This window comes from Archocentrus centrarchus, chromosome 11 (genome assembly GCF_007364275.1).
Source record: "Archocentrus centrarchus isolate MPI-CPG fArcCen1 chromosome 11, fArcCen1, whole genome shotgun sequence".
NCBI classification, from domain to species: Eukaryota; Metazoa; Chordata; class Actinopteri; order Cichliformes; family Cichlidae; genus Archocentrus; species Archocentrus centrarchus.
Genome location: NC_044356.1, coordinates 6,737,167 through 6,755,362, shown reverse-complemented (window position 1 = coordinate 6,755,362; position 18,196 = coordinate 6,737,167). Strand labels below are relative to the sequence as shown.

The 18,196-nt window shown below is 45.1% G+C and overlaps 1 protein-coding gene across 1 annotated transcript in view; it reads right to left on the bottom strand.

The window, feature by feature from the left end:
• LOC115788618 (POU domain, class 2, transcription factor 1-like) overlaps positions 1 to 18,196 on the bottom strand; it is a 69,957-nt gene that overhangs the window by 14,794 nt on the left and 36,967 nt on the right. The window contains exons 2-14 of the mRNA XM_030741723.1: positions 7,849 to 7,911; positions 7,504 to 7,532; positions 7,092 to 7,148; positions 6,110 to 6,241; positions 4,784 to 5,047; positions 4,563 to 4,677; positions 4,282 to 4,373; positions 3,160 to 3,414; positions 2,934 to 3,075; positions 2,523 to 2,671; positions 1,921 to 2,118; positions 1,788 to 1,836; positions 1,083 to 1,221 (exon numbers count right to left, since the gene is read on the bottom strand). Of these exons, the coding sequence (XP_030597583.1) occupies positions 1,083 to 1,221; positions 1,788 to 1,836; positions 1,921 to 2,118; positions 2,523 to 2,671; positions 2,934 to 3,075; positions 3,160 to 3,414; positions 4,282 to 4,373; positions 4,563 to 4,677; positions 4,784 to 5,047; positions 6,110 to 6,241; positions 7,092 to 7,148; positions 7,504 to 7,532; positions 7,849 to 7,911 (1,684 nt within the window). The remainder of the gene's footprint in view (positions 1 to 1,082; positions 1,222 to 1,787; positions 1,837 to 1,920; positions 2,119 to 2,522; positions 2,672 to 2,933; positions 3,076 to 3,159; positions 3,415 to 4,281; positions 4,374 to 4,562; positions 4,678 to 4,783; positions 5,048 to 6,109; positions 6,242 to 7,091; positions 7,149 to 7,503; positions 7,533 to 7,848; positions 7,912 to 18,196) is intronic.

Here is an 18,196-nt window from a genome sequence, read left to right as displayed (position 1 = left end):
GTGATAGTATTTCAGTTATTTTGGCATTATTTAGACACTGTTGTCACATTATTTGTTATCTGTTTTAGAACCACACACATCCAGTTCCTGTACCGTAAAGAATAAGCAGTAAATTCACGTTACTGAACCCACGGGAGTGCGACTCTACTCTTTTCTGGAGTTCTAACCGGACTCACCACAGTGATCCAACCCCTCCAACCAGCCCAAGATAAAACCTATTTTACACTATTAATATTATGTCCGCAGTATTCTTCTTTGTTTGAAGGTAACAGTGTAAATATTATGTTTGATGCTGAGGCCTATTGGGATCATGTGGGCACAGGGCTGCTTATCATTTTGTTTCATGTTGTTAACAACTGTCACGCGTGCCCTGTTAATCATCACAGCGCTTGAAGTTTGCTTTAATTTTTATTAACATGAACAGGTTTGCATTTTGCAGCCTGTTTGTTGATATTATAAAGACTTCCACAGGTGTTTCCAGACAATAAGTCACAGCATTAAACATAATATTTACATACTGTTGCCAAAATATTACTATAGTATTACTAATTGGTTTTTGCCTCATAGGCATATGTTTGTTTCCATATTATTACCCCTAGTTTCTGGTCTGTTATTACCCAATTACATTAAATTTATTGTGACATCACTCAGCCATGACATATGATGATACAATATATTACTATTACTTTGGTAATTAAGTGGTAATAGCTTGCTATTACATATTACTGTCTGTTTCCCCTTATTACCACATTATTACCACACTATTACTAGCTGCAATAGAAAGTGTAACTGAAACCACTCCAAAATGCCTAAAACAAGTTCCTACAGCTTGAAGACTTTAACTTGTTAGTTTTGTTATTTTAAGTGCTATAAAGCTGAAAAAACAAAGAACTCTTTGTGTGGGGAGACTGAAATATGTCACCAGACATTTTAAGTTTTGTGACTTATTTGATTCATCAAAAACAAAACAAAATCAAAGCACTTTTTAAGTATTTTAAAGGATGAACTTCAGCATCCTCCATTAGAAACAAGAGAACTTATCTGAGCTTTCTGGGATTTCTCAAACCATTATGGACGCTTACCCAGCGTTGAGCCCGGAGGTCCCGAGGCTGGGAGGAGCTGGGCTAGCTGTGCTATGAGGAGGCGGAGTCAGAGAAGAAGAGATGGCAGCTGAGCTGACCGGAGTCATGGGGCAGGACGCTGAAGGTGATGAGCTGGCACCTTAGAGGAAGAGAAGAAGAGTGATATGGATGTCATACAGCAGCGCACAGAAGAATTACAGTGTCATTACTAAATAAACACTTCGGTGACACAGTTCTTTATCAACAGTCAGGATCCAGAGCTATTTAAAGGTGTTCTGCAACACCATTCAGCTCCACTCTGCGGCCGGATAGCGCCAGCCTCGGCTCAACGGGCCAATAAATTTCCAGCTGTGTTTGTTGCCTGTCAGGTCATCTGTCATATCTGTGTAGCCCGGACAGCTCACGGACAAGTCATGACTCACGGAGGTAAACAACTCGAGATAAGAGCAGAGTGTCCACGCTGCGGTCCACAAAACATCCCTGTTTTCTGTTTCCAGTCTCAATGATTTTTCTCTCAGCAATGATTCGTCCACGTTTCATCAAATCAGTGAAACACTCAACAACACGGAGATATCCACTGCTTTCAAATAATGTCAGGACCACACCGACCTTTGGGTTCAAAAACATAATTGAGAAGCAGCTCTCTAACCTTTAATAATTTATTGACGAGTGTCTGCACAGGTACAAACAGTAATTACAGCTCACCTGTTGTGCTGAGGCTGGTGGTGACCTGGGACAGACCCTGACTCGATATCTGAAGATAGAGGGAAAGAGAAATTAGGAAGCGCTTCCATCCGACTGTAAAACAAACAGTTCCTGCACCGAGGGTGGACTGTACCATGTGCGGGCTGTAGCAGGGGGCTTTGTGCGTCACAACAGGCGAGGTCTGGCGGGGCAGGGGAGGGGTGGTGCTGCTGGAGGGGTTGATGCGTTTCTCTTTCTGCCGGCGGTTGCAGAACCAAACGCGAATCACCTCCTTCTCCATGTTGAGCTGCTCTGCCATCAGCAGGATCTCTTCAGAGGTAGGCTTCTGGTTCTGAGGAGGAGCAAAGACAAAGACTAATGAAGGGAGGCTATCCAAAACAGGATGCTGGTTTATCATACAAACAGAAAGATCTTGGTTTGATGCACTTTGTCTCTGATTACAGTCAGATTTCAGGCTTTCCTTTTAAAAGCATTCAGCTTAAACTCTGTTATGATGGTCTTATGAACACAACTGTGAAATTAAAAAAAAAAAAAGTTTATTCTCATTAAATATATTGGCTCTTTAGGTCTTTAAAAGACCTGACGACCTCACACTCCAAAGATTTTTTAATGTAGTTCCAAAAATGCAGTTTTCAGGTGTAGAAATCAGACCCATTAGAAGCTCAAACTTTTCCTGGACCTCCCTGACACTCGGATGGATTTACAGTAAATCTGGGAGGTAAGCTAAGCTCCTACCGTGCTGAAGTTGCGCTCTAGGACTACTCGCACGTTGGTCTCGATGCTGGTGCGTTTCTTCCTGCGTCGGCCCGGTAGACCCTCGATGCCCAACAGGGGGGAGGAGATTGAAGAAGGGCTGGGCAGCATGCTGTCTACTGCCATTGTTTCTGTGAGAGAAGAAGAGAGGGAGGAAAAGAGTAATGCAAAGAGAAAGAAAGATCAGGAGGAGGTCATTTAATCTCACACTAAATAAAAATCCTGTAAATATGTTAAAATAATATTTTTGCCCTCAAAGAACACTGTAAACAACATTTTAATGGAGAGCTGAAGTCTTTAGGTAAGCTCCAACATTTACAGTTATTTGTGTGATGCTGCTGATGTTCACGTGTTCCAGCAAACGCCGAGAACCAGCCAAAACCTGCGTCTCACCTGCATCGCTCAGCCACTTCTCGAGGAGCGGCTTCAGCTTGCACATGTTCTTAAAGCTGAGGTTGAGAGCTTCGAAGCGGGAGATGGTGGTCTGGCTGAAATCGTTGCCGTAGAGTTTTCCCATAGCCACACCGACATCACCCTGATGGAGACGGATGATTAATGTTACTAATGACACAAATGTATAACAGACGCTCCTGCCCATCTCCCTCCATCTGCCATTTACCTGGGTGAATCCCAGCTTTATGCGTCGCTGCTTGAAGGTGCGGGCAAACTGCTCCAGCTCTTCTAGATCGCTAGGCTCTTCCCCCATGTGACCCCCGTGACCTCCAGAACTCAAGCCGGAGGCTAAGGAGGAAGCCATGGCGCTGCTGGATGCAGAGGTAGCTCCTACAGATGTCACAACACCAACACCGCTGCTCCCAGTGGCGCCTAAAGAGCCTCCGCTGCTGCTGCTTCCAGCATCGCTGCTTTTCTCCCTCTGGGATGTCAGAAAGAGACAAGAAGTACATTCAAGGGACGGTAAAATTATCTTCATATCCTGCTGGAATAAACACACTGTTTCTGACAAACATGCACGCTCACTTTCCAGGAATTAAAAACAAAGTTGAGACTTAATGAGTATGACGTCATCAGCTGTGAAAGATGCCTAAAAAATAAAATAGGCCCTGTTTGCTATGACACCACCTTTTATTCTAAAGAGGAGAAAAAATGAGATTAAGTGTTTCCTTGGATTAGCACCAACAGAAGCTCCACATCCTGTCAAAGCTCCGACCCTGCAGGCTGTGGGAGTGTCAACTAATTGGCAATGCATCACTCATGATATCCGCTGCTGCACGGCTCATTTACATTCATATCTGTTGTGTCTGGCATGACTTCATCTCAGCTTAATCAAAAATCTGTAGCAGCCTTTGGAGCTGTGAGAATGCATCCATGCATCATGTTATAGAGAATAAGCAGTGAGGACACAAGACACCTCAGTGCCCCAGAGATGGAGTTTGTACTGGAAAGAACATGCAGGTTTTATTGAGCAGCTTCCTCTGCATTGTTTCAGATGGCGAAACAGACGATGAGACGTTTGTTCTTCATTCAAACTGTCAACGAAAGAGGAGCAAAGATGGACGATAAGGTGTGTTTAGGTGTTTCTGCTGCGGCAGATAAAACCTGGTGATGGTGGATGTCAGTGTAACACACTCTGAGAGTCCCATTTGATTTAAATGAATAGGAAAAAAAAGTGCTGTAGTTTATCTTCTTCACATGTTCTCACACACACACACACACACACACACACACACACACACACACACACACACACACACACACACACACACACACACAGATTTCCTACCTGTGCTTGGAGCCCCAGGCGTGGGGGTGATGTCAGCAGTCCCCCTGGGCTCTGTTGAGGTAGCTGGATCAGATTTGGTGTCGAGAGCAAACCTGTAACAACAAATCAGATAATTGAGAAACAACATCTGAACCAAAGTTTGGATTAATGAGTTCCTTCTTCCTTCACAGCACCACGCAAAAGGCCACAGCGGGTGAAAGCTGCATTGATATTTACTGAGTGTAACTGCATGTGATTATAATAAGATGTAAAGATAACAGAGGTTTCAGTGCGCCCCTCACCCTGCTGTGGCTGCTGTGGCTGTGCTGGCTGAGACAGGAGGAACTGGGCAGGAGACTGGAGAGGATGACCCGGCATCAGAACCAGCTGCTGGAGCTGCAGCAGCTGCTGGATGTCCTGCGACACAAATGCAGAGCAGCAACAAAGGGGGTGAAGATAAGTTGCTTTATTAATCTGTGGGAAGAGAAGCCAAATCAGTAACACTCCTTAAAGCTGATGGTACCTGTGCTGTGAGCTGGATTGGCTGTGACAGGGCCAGCTGTGGCGGTGGAGGCGGGACCTGGACCGTTTGCTCCTGTTTGGTTTGCTGCTGCTGCTGTTGGGATTGTGATTGGTTCTGCTGCTGCTGGTTGGCTTGGTGCTGCGCAGCAGCGTGGGCAGCGTGAGCGGCATGGGCGGCATTTGACTGCTGAACGGCCGCTGCCAGGAGCTGAGCCTGAGCCTGTTGGAGGAGCAGCTGCTGCTGGGCTGGGAGAAGCGCAGCAAGCTGGGAAAGAGGAAGAGTTGTAGGCGGGAGGGGGGATGAGGACAGCGATGGGAAACGAGAAGAAGATGTAAACGTGCACAGTGTCAGGGAAATGGAAATGAAGAATTTGAAAGAATAAAAATATGCAGGACAGCAGAAGTTGGAGAGAGAACAGAGAGCATCAGCTATCGTTCCAGGAGCACAGGTGTAGGTGGATCTGTTAGCAGACAGTAAAGGCATGCCAGAGCAAGACAAGCAAAGAAAGGAAAGCCACTTAACTTAAACACACACAGGGAGGCCGTATTCAGGTCATCAACATTTTTATCCAGCTCTCTCTTACTGCATGCTGAACGTTACATTAATAACTCGTGTAATTGATGGAGCATTTAACTGTCAGTGATGCTAAACTGTTGAATGGCAGCTCAGCCACACTGCAGAGATGTGAGCATCACGTTTGCAGAGAGCAGTTCAAAAACTTATTTTCCTACAAACTGAGACAGGTCAGAGCAAATGAAGGAGCGAGGATAACGATCCCAGCAGGGTTTCCTGTTGATGAGACTCTACAGATGAGTGTCTGTCCCCTAAAGCAGTGATGCCATCTCTAACATATCCACACTGCATGTCAGATCGGCTTCAGTGGGTTCTTTGCATTCATTAAAATAACAGGAAGTAGAACCAAGATAATCTATTATTACTTACTTACTTATTATTCATACGCTGCTTTTAGCTAACAGGTCAGATTTCTGCTTTTTGTTGATGTTTTCTAATCAAATTCTAAGTTCTCATTTTAGCAGTTTAAAGTCAGTAATCTAATCTTTCCATGTGCTCCTGGGCTTCATGCTGGGATTAACTCAACTACAGAATATATTTACACAAACTGTGCAGTCTGGATCACACGTGATGATTTACATTTGTGCTGCTACCACATTATTAATATTTGGATGTGCTGCAGGTTCAGCAAACAGTTCCCATCTACCTGTTGGCCTGCTGCTGTCACTCATAATGTTACTAATGTCAGTTCCTGTGTGTGTGTGTGTGTGTGTGTGTGTGTGTGTGTGTGTGTGTGTGTGTGTGCTTTCTCACCCCTGCTAGCTGACTGCCAGCAAGCATGAGCTGCGTGTGGTGGTGTTGAGCCTGCTGCTGCTGCTGCTGCTGTGAGGGCGGTGCCGGTGGAGCAGTGCTGTGTGTTATCTCAGAGCTCTCCTCACTCTTTCCCTAAAGGAGAAAATGGAGGTGAGGGTCATTTTAAGAATTCACCCAGCAACACGCTCAGCCGTGGTTTTCCATTTGTGATGTTTTCCAAACGCTCGGACAGATTAAGGAAATCTTCCCGACTGTCCGCAAAATACCTTTTTCTGCTTTTACAGCCATCAGTGCAAACGCCCTGAAAGTCCCGCAAGTGCAGTGATTCAGCTCATTCATAGGAAGACGAGTTAAAATGACACACTGAGGAAATATTTGACTGTTTCAGCCTTTCAGAAACAATTAGAAACACTGGAAAGTATTTTGGGACCTGTCGGATTTACATTAAAATAAGAAGATGAAGCAGATCATGAAGGAGAAAGAAAAGAAGGCAGAGACTCTTAGTTCTCATTTGGGAACTCCAGCCTCTCTCTCTGCTTCCTGCTTACCCCCGAATCACAGCCTGAATCTTTTCTCGGTCCAAAAATCCAAGTCACTTTTCCTCATTTTCATGAGGTCAGAAAAATTCCAAACCTGCTGACCTCTGACCTCTATCTGCAGTTTTTGTTTATCAATCTCGGTCACCTTGTTCACACGCTCTCCCCTTTCTGCCCTCTCCCTGCAGGTCTATTTGTTTTGATACGGTGGGTGTGGAAAACCGCAGGATTTGCATGTAACAGAGGAGATGCGCTCCCATTCAAACACACACAGTAATAATCACAGGGAGGCCCGAAGCTACATCTGTGGAGGCCGTGCTATTTTTGCACACACACACACACACACACACACACACACACACACACACACACACACACACACACACACACACACACACACACACACACACACACACACACACGCCTGCACGCCTGAACAGGCTCACCTTGCTGCTAACTGGTGGTGGAGAGAGGCTGAAGGGACTTGTTTTCATAGTCTGAACCTGCAGCAAAACAAATAAAAAGCTGCATCACACGCGGTCAAAGACCTGATGTAGTGCGATGACACATTTAGATGAAGTGACATCCTGTAATTTCTGCCAACAGATTTCCAGTGAAGCGCAGTTACAGAGAAGGGCAGGGCTATGAACTGATTTATGGCTTCATAAGCATGAAAAACTAAAAAAAGATGATTTTGATATTTATTGAGAAAGTAAATAGAGAGTGGACACAACCGACAAACTCACAACTTATAACTGTGCCATCCTATGACTCTTCCCGGTTAGGACCCCGCCCCCCAAAAAAAAACAAAAAAAAAAAAAAAACTGAGACTCAGTATCATTAATGTAAAATACCAACCTGGTCATCTGGGCTGTTTCTGTCAGAGTCTGAAACAGAGACATGTACAGGGCTTATTAAAAAACATGAATCTGTGTATACGTGCGTATGTGTGTGTGTGTGTGTGCGCGCACGAGTGTGTAAGTGTGTGCGTTTGCGTGTGTGTGTGTGTGTGTGTCATACAGTTGCATAACATTTACTGGAAATTTTTGGTCTCCTGCTTCCTGTTGAAGCCTGTTTGACTAAATCATACTGATTGTGATTGAACACAAAAGATAAAAAAAGAAGAAAATGCCTTTCAGATCACAGAACGTGTGTGTGCATGTGCGTGTGTGCGTGAGTGTGTGGTAACCATGTGTGTCGTACCTGAACTGTCCCCTGGATATTCCCCAGGTTTTTCCTCCCCTGATGCTTTGGACATCCTGATATCTGCAGGAAACACACACACACACACACACACACACACACACACACACACACACACACACACACACAGAAAATAAAGCTCAGTAATAATTCTAACACCACATTTTTTTTATTTAGGTTTATTTCACTTTCTTTAATATCTGTGATAAACACACTTGTCTGTGCTGTGCCTGTAACTGTGCAGCGCTACATTACATTTAATTAGGGAACAGATTTAAAAGGAAGGAACTAATTAAGGGTTAATTTCAGGACAATAACCTGCAGCGCAGAGCCTAAAAATGCATTATAACTTCATTATAACCTCATTATAAGTGTGAAAAGAAATAATAATAAAGTAAAACTTGCACTTTTGCATTTTTTTTAAACTATGGGAACTTTTTGAACATATTAAAAATATCCTCTTGTATTTCCTTCCATCCAAACGTCTTGTTTTCTTTCAGCTTCACATAAAAATAAGTGTTTGTATATCTTTAGAAAAAAGAAGAAGAGGAAAGTGTTTAGACGCAGAAATAATGAGACTTTAAAAAATTACCCCTGCTGATAATTTCATCTTTTCTTTAAACGTGACCTGGAAACAGGCGAGACAAAGTCTCTGCTAAGCAAAAAACTTTATGCTCGACCAGCAAAAGCGATGATGTCGCGCTCTAATTTAGCTCTTTAAATGTAAACTTTATTGACCCGGGAGCTGGAAGAGGGAATAAGAATCAACTGTTCCTGGCAGACATCATCCTAACTACCTTTGCTGGACCTTCAGTTTGCGCCACTTCTGGGACCGCAGCAGTAATTGATCCAGGAAGAACAACGAACTGCTTACCTGAGCAGCAGACATTACTCAGCATCACTACGCCCGCCATCTTGGAACCCCCCCCTAAAAACAGTGTTTAACTGTCTGCTCGTAACTTCTGTCCACCACTTTTGTAATTAATATTCCCTCCTGTGATCAGGACTTTGACAGTAAATGGCTCATGTAGAGAGGATGTACCTGCAGTGAGGAGGAGCTTCTCCTAAACGTGTGATCTCAGGAGACGGTAAAGTAAAATTAAAAATTAGGTCAAGTATAAATTTGCTCTGAACGTTTAAGGTTTTATGGTATATTTACGCTGAATGAAAAAGATTTTTTCAAAAGGTCAGTTTTTGTATTACATTAGGGCACAAAACAGGAAAAATGAACTGGTCCTGAGGCACAAAGCTCGGTCCTCCTGCGGTGGGGACAGCAGCAGCCTCTGAGGGCATCGAGCAGGTTTCACCCTGAAGGTGCGCTTTATTTTCTGAGAGTGTGGGAGAGGGAATGATTGAACACTTGAAACAAACAAAAAAGGGCTTTTTGAGAATTATGTACAAAGGTCACGGACAATTTTGAGGTGTGCTGAAAGATGGTGAGGGTGGTGGTGGTGGTGGTGGGGGGGTTGATTTGGTGAGAGAGGCGGAGCGATGTGACGGTGCACCAAGAAGATGTAGAGAATAAGAGAAAGATGAGGACGAGTGAAAGAGGAAGAGAATAAAAATCTATTTTTCAGGTTGTATTTCAGATCTTTGTGACCCTGAACAATAAAATCACCTTTGACCTGGATGGAGACTGTTTTAAAAAAGACCCAAGAACGAGCTGCTTGTTTTGGGGTCGTGTTATTATTATTATCTTACCTTTATTAAGTAAACGTCTCTTTGTAAAGCATTTTATTTAAAGTTGAATGAGTGCCGGTGGAGCAGAAGGGCTGCAGTTACATAATGGACCCAGATGGGGGCAGCACCCTCTTAGACATCCGCCATAGCAGTGTAAGCGTGTGTGTCTGTATCAAGCATCAAACACACTAATGAGATACATAAAAAGGTCGTCTTGTACTAATTTCTAAGTAATAACTCAGAAGTCGGATGATGAGTTTTAAAGGAGCACAGACCTGCTCTCAGGAAATAGCCTGATCCATAAATCAAGCTTCAAAACTACAAACCAGAGTTTATATAAGGATGGAGACACGTTTCATCTTTAGTTAAACTGCATCAGATTGTATTTATTTACAGTTTTCACACGTTCAGAGAAATCAGAGCTGCTGTTTCATTGAATAAGCTCTATTTTATCCAACTGATCAAACTGATTGCTTTTAATGTGATTTACTCTGAAATGGTGAAAAGTGAAATATTACTATCACTCCCATTATTACTGATACTGATGCTACTAGCACCAATACTGCTGGTACTGCTTCCATTAATATTACAGGCTGTATTTTAAGTACTGACACAGTTGTAATATTACACAGTGTTCCTGCTGTCACTGCGACCCTGCACACTCTGAAGACACAATTCACTAAAAAGCTGCACCCACTTAATTCCAGTTAAATGGAAACACTCCAATCCAAACACACACGTTAGCACTCCGGGCTTCTCCATCCTCTCACCATATGAAGAAAGGGATCCCATAATATCATTTTATCACCCCCCCCTCCCCATAATGCCTCAACTGCCCCTAACCCCTCTGGTCATGGAGACTTTTAACCAGCCCCCCCACCCCCAATCCCATTCCTCCTCACGTGTGCCAACAAATCAAACGGCCTGAACTCCAAATGTCACAGATGTCCAGGACACATCAGAGTGTTTGAAACCAAACTACATTTACACACACATACACACACACACACACACACACACACACACACACACACACACACACACACACACACACACACACACACACACACACACACTCCTCTGGTTAGACTGCCTTTCTCTTCACAGTGCCAACATTAACTGGATTCAGGATTAAAATTTCATTCCAAGTTATAGTGACCACCACCCCGGCACACTCATCCACCCCGAGGCAGTTTAACAGCAGTTGCACAGATTCAAGGTAGACCCCCCCAATCCCTCCTTACTCATCCTTTCAGTACTAATAACAGAGGGGTGGGGGTGGGGGGAGCACTGGGCAGATGATGTATCTGTCTTGTGGGCCTAACATGGACAGCCTGTGTGTTTGTGTGTGTGTGTGTGTGTGTGTGTTTGTGTGAGAGCAGGAAAGTAGGGGGGCACAGGGTCACTGTCAGGGAATTAGAAAAGAGGGACAGAGTGAGGGAGAGAGGGAGAGACAGGGGGGGTAGGATGGCTGGAGGGGTCCACCTCCCCTCCCTCCGCCCCCACCTCCCTTTTGCCCACCCACCCCGCCTCGGTCACGCCTGTCAGGGGCCGGTGACAGACGGCGCGTGGGTTTATGTGTGTGTGTGTATATGCCGCTGCTGTTTGGCGTGTGGATGTCAAAGGTCAGGCACATGGTCTCGGCCACCTCCCGCCTCGCAGTCAAACACAAACAAGCTGCCCCCCCCGCCTGCCTTTCCCACCTGCCCCCCGTCACATTCAGCGGCGAACAAACACCAACGAGCAAATCTGCAACTGCTGTAACGATGAAATATTTAATGTCAGCTACAATGTAGCCAATGAGGCTGAAGTTGCACAGCATTTAAATTTCAGTTGAACAACATCTGACACACACACACACACACACACACACACACACACACACACACACACACACACACACACACACACACACCTCTTTTTAACTTGTGGTATCAGGTTTTTTCCTATCAGCTTCACACAGTGAACAGGAGCAGAAAAACGTGGAGATTAATCTGAAACATTCACAAAAACCAAACAGTGAATTTTAGTTTTTTTTGGTGAGGACAAAAGATTTCAGCTCCACGGTGATTATGGAGGAAATAACTGTTGATTTCTGCTTTAAAACCATAACAGTGGGTACAGAGCGAGCTTTAATTATAAAGATGCAGCAGCACTTTTAAAAAGTTATATTTAAGATGAGGAGATTAATCAGACAGCTGCAGCTTCCTTGCTGTCGTCTTTACATTAGCTGTGATGTAAACCCAGCAGTCTGAGGCAGTATCGAACACATATTTACTGGTAAGTCTGAGCTCTGTATTCACTGATTACACTTTTGTCCACAGTTGTTGCTCCTTTTGTTCATCTGCCTTTCCCATACTTGGAAATGTCTCCGTTTATGTTCTGAGAAGCTGGAACCGTCATGGTGGCCATTTTTGGTCTCCTTTAAAATACACTGACATGTTTAACTCAAAGTAAGAACGTCTGCTGTCTGTGCTGCCTCTACATGACTACATTTCTTGCAAACACAGAGCTTTATGTCTCATTTTAATGACCATCACGCAGCTGAAGACAAACACAGCCCAAAGAACGCAGCTCGGAGGACGAGGACACAGATGTTTGCATTTTATGAGGATGAATTCTGCTTTATATTAGCTGTGAAGCTGCTGCAAAGGCACCGCAGACTGTAGCAGCAAAGTTAAGGAGCTCAATAAGAGAAATTATACTTTCAAGTAATGTAACTGCACTCAAAATATTTATTTACATTTATTTTATGAGGCTGATTGGTCCTCAAATATAATTTCTACTCAGGAAAATTCACACTAATTCAATTTTTTTATCAGTTTTAATTTGGAATAAATCCCCCACACCCTTCAAATTCTTCTGATAATTAGAGTCAAGAATTCAGGTTTAATCTAAAGCTAAAATTAAATGAAATTTGGGTGATTTTTCAGCCAGTTTCTGGCTGCACACGCCTTCCTGCAGCGCACACACTCACCCACACACACACATTACAGCGCTCCTCACTGATTCTTTGCTCGGCTCTCATTAAAAACTACCTGTTTTTAGATAAGTGGTGATCACATTGGTTAGCTGCAGCCTGCTGCTGTTACATACTGACCGACCGGTCGCAGCTTCCCGCTGCTGCACTCTGTCCCTCACCTTACTTTGTCCTCCACTGAGTCCATCCTTGATTTATTCGGATCCCCTTCATTTCCCCTCTTCTTCTTCTCCCTCAGCTGTAACGTCTCACCCCCCCCCGTCCGAACCCTTCTACTCCTTTACCCTAATTCCTTCATTCCCTGCTGCCTCTGTCAAATTTAATCTCCAACATCCCGTCTCCACCTCTCTCCTAAAATATATCCCTCCACCTTCGATCCCAGGCTGTCCTCTAAGGTCTCAAATATTTACTGAGCTTCATCAAAACAGTTCAACATGCTGGTGGATTATGTGAGGCCTGTTTTTGTGGTTGAAGTGAGTCAGAACCTGGAAACCTCACCCCGCCCCCTCCTTTGCTCCACACACTGTATATAAAGATGGAAGGAGCCACCATGACATCACTGGCTGCTTCGTGAAGTCCAGTTTTGCAGCTTCAACCAGTGAGACCATAAACTAATCTGAGGTTAAAGGTCGAGTGAGGGCACAGAGCTATTTTCTCACAGTTTCTTTCTGCAGCAATTAAAAAGTTCGACTTCACTTTACAGATCCGGCATTAAAGCAAATGAAAGAGAAACATGTTTATGTTATAAAAAGTTTCTGTCAAAACTTCAGAAAAAATAATTTTGATATGTTGAAGCTTTGTGCTGCATCTCCATAAATGCTGATGATTTTATAGCGAGGCTGCAGAGAGCTAAACTGAAATCCTCACACGACTCTGATTTCAGCCTGTCTGCAGCTCGTCCGGATCTCAGGACTCATTTAGAGCAGTTTTCAGGATGCTGCTGCTTCCTGGTGCCCCCCCCACCCCCGGTTACTGCAGGCCTTCTCAGTCAGATGTTCCTCTGAACACTGCCCAGCAAAAACAGATGATTTCTGTCTCAGGGTAATGTTGGTATCATTAAAACTCTTATTCGTCCCCGTGTCGTAGTCTCGACCTCACTTTGGTTTTTTCTCCACGACCCCCCCCCCCCCCCCCCTCCTCCCCCTCCCCCCTCTCCTTCAGCAGTGGTCAGCTGCAGCGGTCATGGCACCACTGGACAACGCTCTGCTAGCACAGGACACATAGATCCGTTGCCAGGCAACAGCAATGAAAGATCACAGTGCATGCATGTGTGTGTGTGCGTGCACTCTGTGCGTGCACGGCTCACATGTTTTGTGTGTACCTGTGAGAGTGTTAATCATTAAGAATAAACATGTTTCGCTGCCTGTAACCGAGGCTTCACGTGAGGCAAACAAAGTGCTGCATGCTAATGTCTCCACTGCTGTTTACTCTTTAACTGCGCGTATTAAAGGATTATTTCTTTCTGCAGGTGAGGTTCACATTTTATCACAGTCAGGCGAGAAGAGGATGAAAGTGGAATAAAAGGACTAATGCAAAAAGACTTCACAATCACAGGGCTTTCAGCTGGAAGGGTAACAGATTAAGATGAATTAGGATATTTTGGGCTCAATGGGGCTTTAAAAACGTGCTTTATTGTTTTAATGCCCTCTCGAGACAAAACAGGCTACTTTCTGTGAGATGTGAACCACTTCCTCTTTAAAAAAAGGCCAAATAATTCCATCGCGGCTCCACACGCCCTTTCAGGATTTTCCCGATGCTCATCTGTAAGATAATATTCCTCTTAAGGAATATTTAGTGAGGAGGCTGCTTTCTAACTGCTCCCTGAGAGTAAATGAGTAATGCTGTGTGTAGACGAAGGTTTGCTGGTGATTCATGTTTGAGTTTATGCACAACTGGAAAGTACTGCATTCGTATGATGTTCTGCGCACATGTGCGTGTGTGTGAGTCAGAGCGATTGCACGGGTGTGTGTGCGGCCGCGTGCACGCATGTGAGCGCGAGCGCGAGGCCGAGCGCTTTCCGAATATGTCTCCAGAGTGTTTATTATATCCGATACAGTACCTCTTTCTCGCACCACATATTTCTGTGCCGATCGATTCCTCTGACTCCCGACAAGACAATAATCGCACCGCCCTCCCTCTCTCCTTCTCTCCACCATTATTACTGCCCTCCCCAAGGAGCACAACGCAGGGATGGAGGGATGGAAACAGAGAAATAAAGGGAGGGAGGACAAGGTGATGGAGGAAATGGCCACTGGGTGTTACTTCCTTTTCCAGAATCCCTGCATTGGGGTGCAAAGATGGAGGTGAGAGGATGAGGGAGGAACGGGGATGTTGGAGGGGGGTGGAAACAAATGAGCTAGAAGGATGAAGACAACAAGCAGAGGGTGAAAATTTGGGGGAATTTTGGTGGATAATAGGGGAGGCTGAGAGACATGACAGAGATGGTTTCAAAGCGAGAAAACAACAGGAGTAAAGGGACAAAAAATTGCAGGGTGGTGACGGTGACAACAGAGGGATGTGATGGTGATGGGACAGAAGGGAAGACGCGTGAGAGGCGGGAGCAAAAACAAATGAAGGAAAAACAATCCACGATGAACAGGTAGCAAAAATGTTGGGATGTGGGCATAATGGCTGAAAGTGGAAAAAATAATGAGGTCTGCTGAAAAGAAAATTAGAGAAAAAGAGGGAATGGTGGATAGAAAGAGCCGGAGTGAGTGAATGGATGCTGGGACAGAGATGCAAAGAAATAAATGAGTAAAAGGTATTAAAAATAAAAAACAACAGGAAGAAGCAACCAAAAAATTTCAAACACGGCGATAACGATAAAGAAATTAGAGCCGGACGCAGCAAAAAGAGAAAAAAAGAAGAGACTGAAAAATAAATAAAACAGACGTGTGGAACAGAGTGAGCTGCAGTGTGACAGAGCATCTTCACAGGAAATAGCAGGAGGGAAAAGATAGTGACAATTGGGCTAACAAAGATACACAGCCTCGCCTTGATGGTGTGTGTGTGTCTGTGTGTGTGAGTGTGTGTGTGTGAGTGAGTGATTGGATGAGGAGGGAGGGGGCAGATTGTGTGCAACACAGTCGATGACAAAATGAACCGACAGAGTGGACAGAAAGATGACCGAAAAATGAGACGGTGCAACAAAAAAAGGCCGCGAGGACCTGCGGGACACGAAACGTGCAGGTTTCATACCCAAACCGACCCTGATGGCATCATCTTCCTCTCTGTATATGAACGTGTGACGAGGAAAGAGTCAGGGATGAAATCATGTTGATGATTTGTCCTTAAAACGGATTTAACGCCCATTAAAAATATAGCTAATCTGCAAGAAAATAAATATGATAACAGGAAGAGATTCACATCTAAAATACAGACAGAAAATCTGAGCAGCTCCTGGTTTCTTTATTTGTGCTACAGATATTTCAGCACTGAACCAAAACCCCGCTGCCTCCTTGACCACCACGTTTATCCGATGGGGGCTGAAAGGATCTCATAAGTCCGAGGATGGCAGAATTTTCTCCACCCATAGAAGATCATATTATCCTTCAATTTCGAGTTATGAGGTTGTCATGTGACCGCGGGGATATTTATGTTCAGACTGTTTGGATTCGGGGTGAAAATCCCAGTGCAGGAAAAAAAAAAAGCCTCACTGCGTTTTTGTCACTGTGATGAGCTGCAAACACTTTTAATTGTGAGTCCGGCTCTCGTATTATTGCCTTCTTCGAACGCAGCAACAGGAAAGGTTTGATGGCTCTACAAGTGCAAACAAACGGGTGAGTGAGGAGAGCTGAAAACAGGCCGCCATCCTCTCCTGCAGCCGCGGACGCCCGTGATCTACAGCGCGTGCTGCGAGCCGATGGACGGCCAGGTTTACAGGTTTATCGATTGGACCCGACTTAAATTGGCTCCCAATTAAACAGAGCGCTTATTTGACCTCTTTACCCCTTCCTGTCCTCTCCTTTCCTGTCCTGTTAAATATCCCCCCTACCTCCATCTTCTCCTTATTTTCCCCCCACCTCCCTCGCACTGAGCTTCTCTCCATCGACACATCCATCTCTCGCTCAGTGTAATACCTCTACTCCCTTCCCCCCCTTCGTCTATGGCCATCACCCCATCCCCATTCTCTGTTAACAGCACCTTCCCCCCTCTATTTAAACCCTCTCTCTCATCATACAGTCCTGCACTCGTTTCCTCTCTGTCCTTTTCCCCAGATATGATCTTTGCTCTGTTTCTCTCTTACACTTTCTCTCAGTCAATCCATCAATCGCTCCTTAAATAACAAGGATGAATTATTAAGCGTATTTATTCAAACAGCATTAATTATAAAATACAGGCAGTGTGTCAGTCGAATCGGCTGTGGACGGAGAGGGAGGAGAAGATGAAGAAGCAGAGAAGAAGGAGAAGGAGGTAAAGGGAAGGTGGAGGGTGAGGTGGTTCATGGTTAGGGTTGAAAATTGGGGAGAGAAAGGAAGAAGAAAGAGGTGAAAAGGGGGGTTAGGAAATTGGTGTGGCTAGCGGAACAGCTCCTCTCCCTCCCCACCACCCATCCCTTGCTCCCCCCTCACCCTTCCTCCCTTCCCTTCCCCGCTCTGCTTTGTATTCTGTGGAGATGACAGGGGGAAAGCTTTATTGCTCTGAGTTTGTATCGATCGGGGCCCCGCAGAGGGGGTAGCCAGACCCGCGCACGCTGGAGGCCCCTTCGCAGAGGCCGCCGATTCCTGCCTCCAGCCCCCCGCCTCACCTCACACCAGCCAAACACACCCTTCCCTGTTCTCTCTCTCCCTCTATTTTCCTTCACTTTTAAAATTGCCGTCTCCTTTTCCTGTTTCGAGAGGTCAAGAGACGAAGTGGCTTTTATTTACTTGCATGCAACATCAACACACCCGAGCAACACGGAGAGCCTCGCGCCGAGAACGCAGCGTAAATGAGAGTGAATGAAAACACGAAGACTTTCCACAAGCACAGGTGAAACGCATTCGCCCGGAGCAGCAGCACTCACATGAATACGCTCACATGTAGCTGCACCTCACAGGAAGCAGCACACAGACTCGCACACACACACAAACACACAAACACAATCTCAGGCTGCAGGGCTGAGCTGCTGTCCTGACCGCAGTTGCATCAGAAATCCCTAATCTGGGAGCGTGACGGTCCTCAGTTCCAGCAGGCAGGGATCAGGATGCTCCGGGCAGATTCCGAATTTAAGGATAAGATGGGATGGGGATGCAGGTTCTGAAATCACCCCCCGGGATGGAGGTACAGGATGGAAGGGGGGGCAAAGAAGCAGGGGAAGTCAAGTGGTATGATTTGCCTCCACCCCCTTCACTCTGTGCCCCCTTACTGTGCACCCAACTTCCCAGAATTACCAGGGGCAGAGGGACTGGTGGACAGACGAGGGGGCAGATGACTCCCTTTTTTAGTCACAGTCGTACATTCATCACAAGCAGCTGCAGTTAAATCTGGATTCTGGAGCAAAAAGGAGCTGCACCCAGTTACAGTTTGCTCCCAATACGCTGACAATACCCCCTTTATTTTCCTTCTTTTTTAATTCATTTAAGCATTAAATAAAATATTATAATCCCAAACAGAAACAGGCCGACCACAATGTGATTATTTCAAAGCCTTTAACTGGAAATTAGTGATGAAAATAGGAAACAAAGACCAGCGACCTGAGACGCTCAG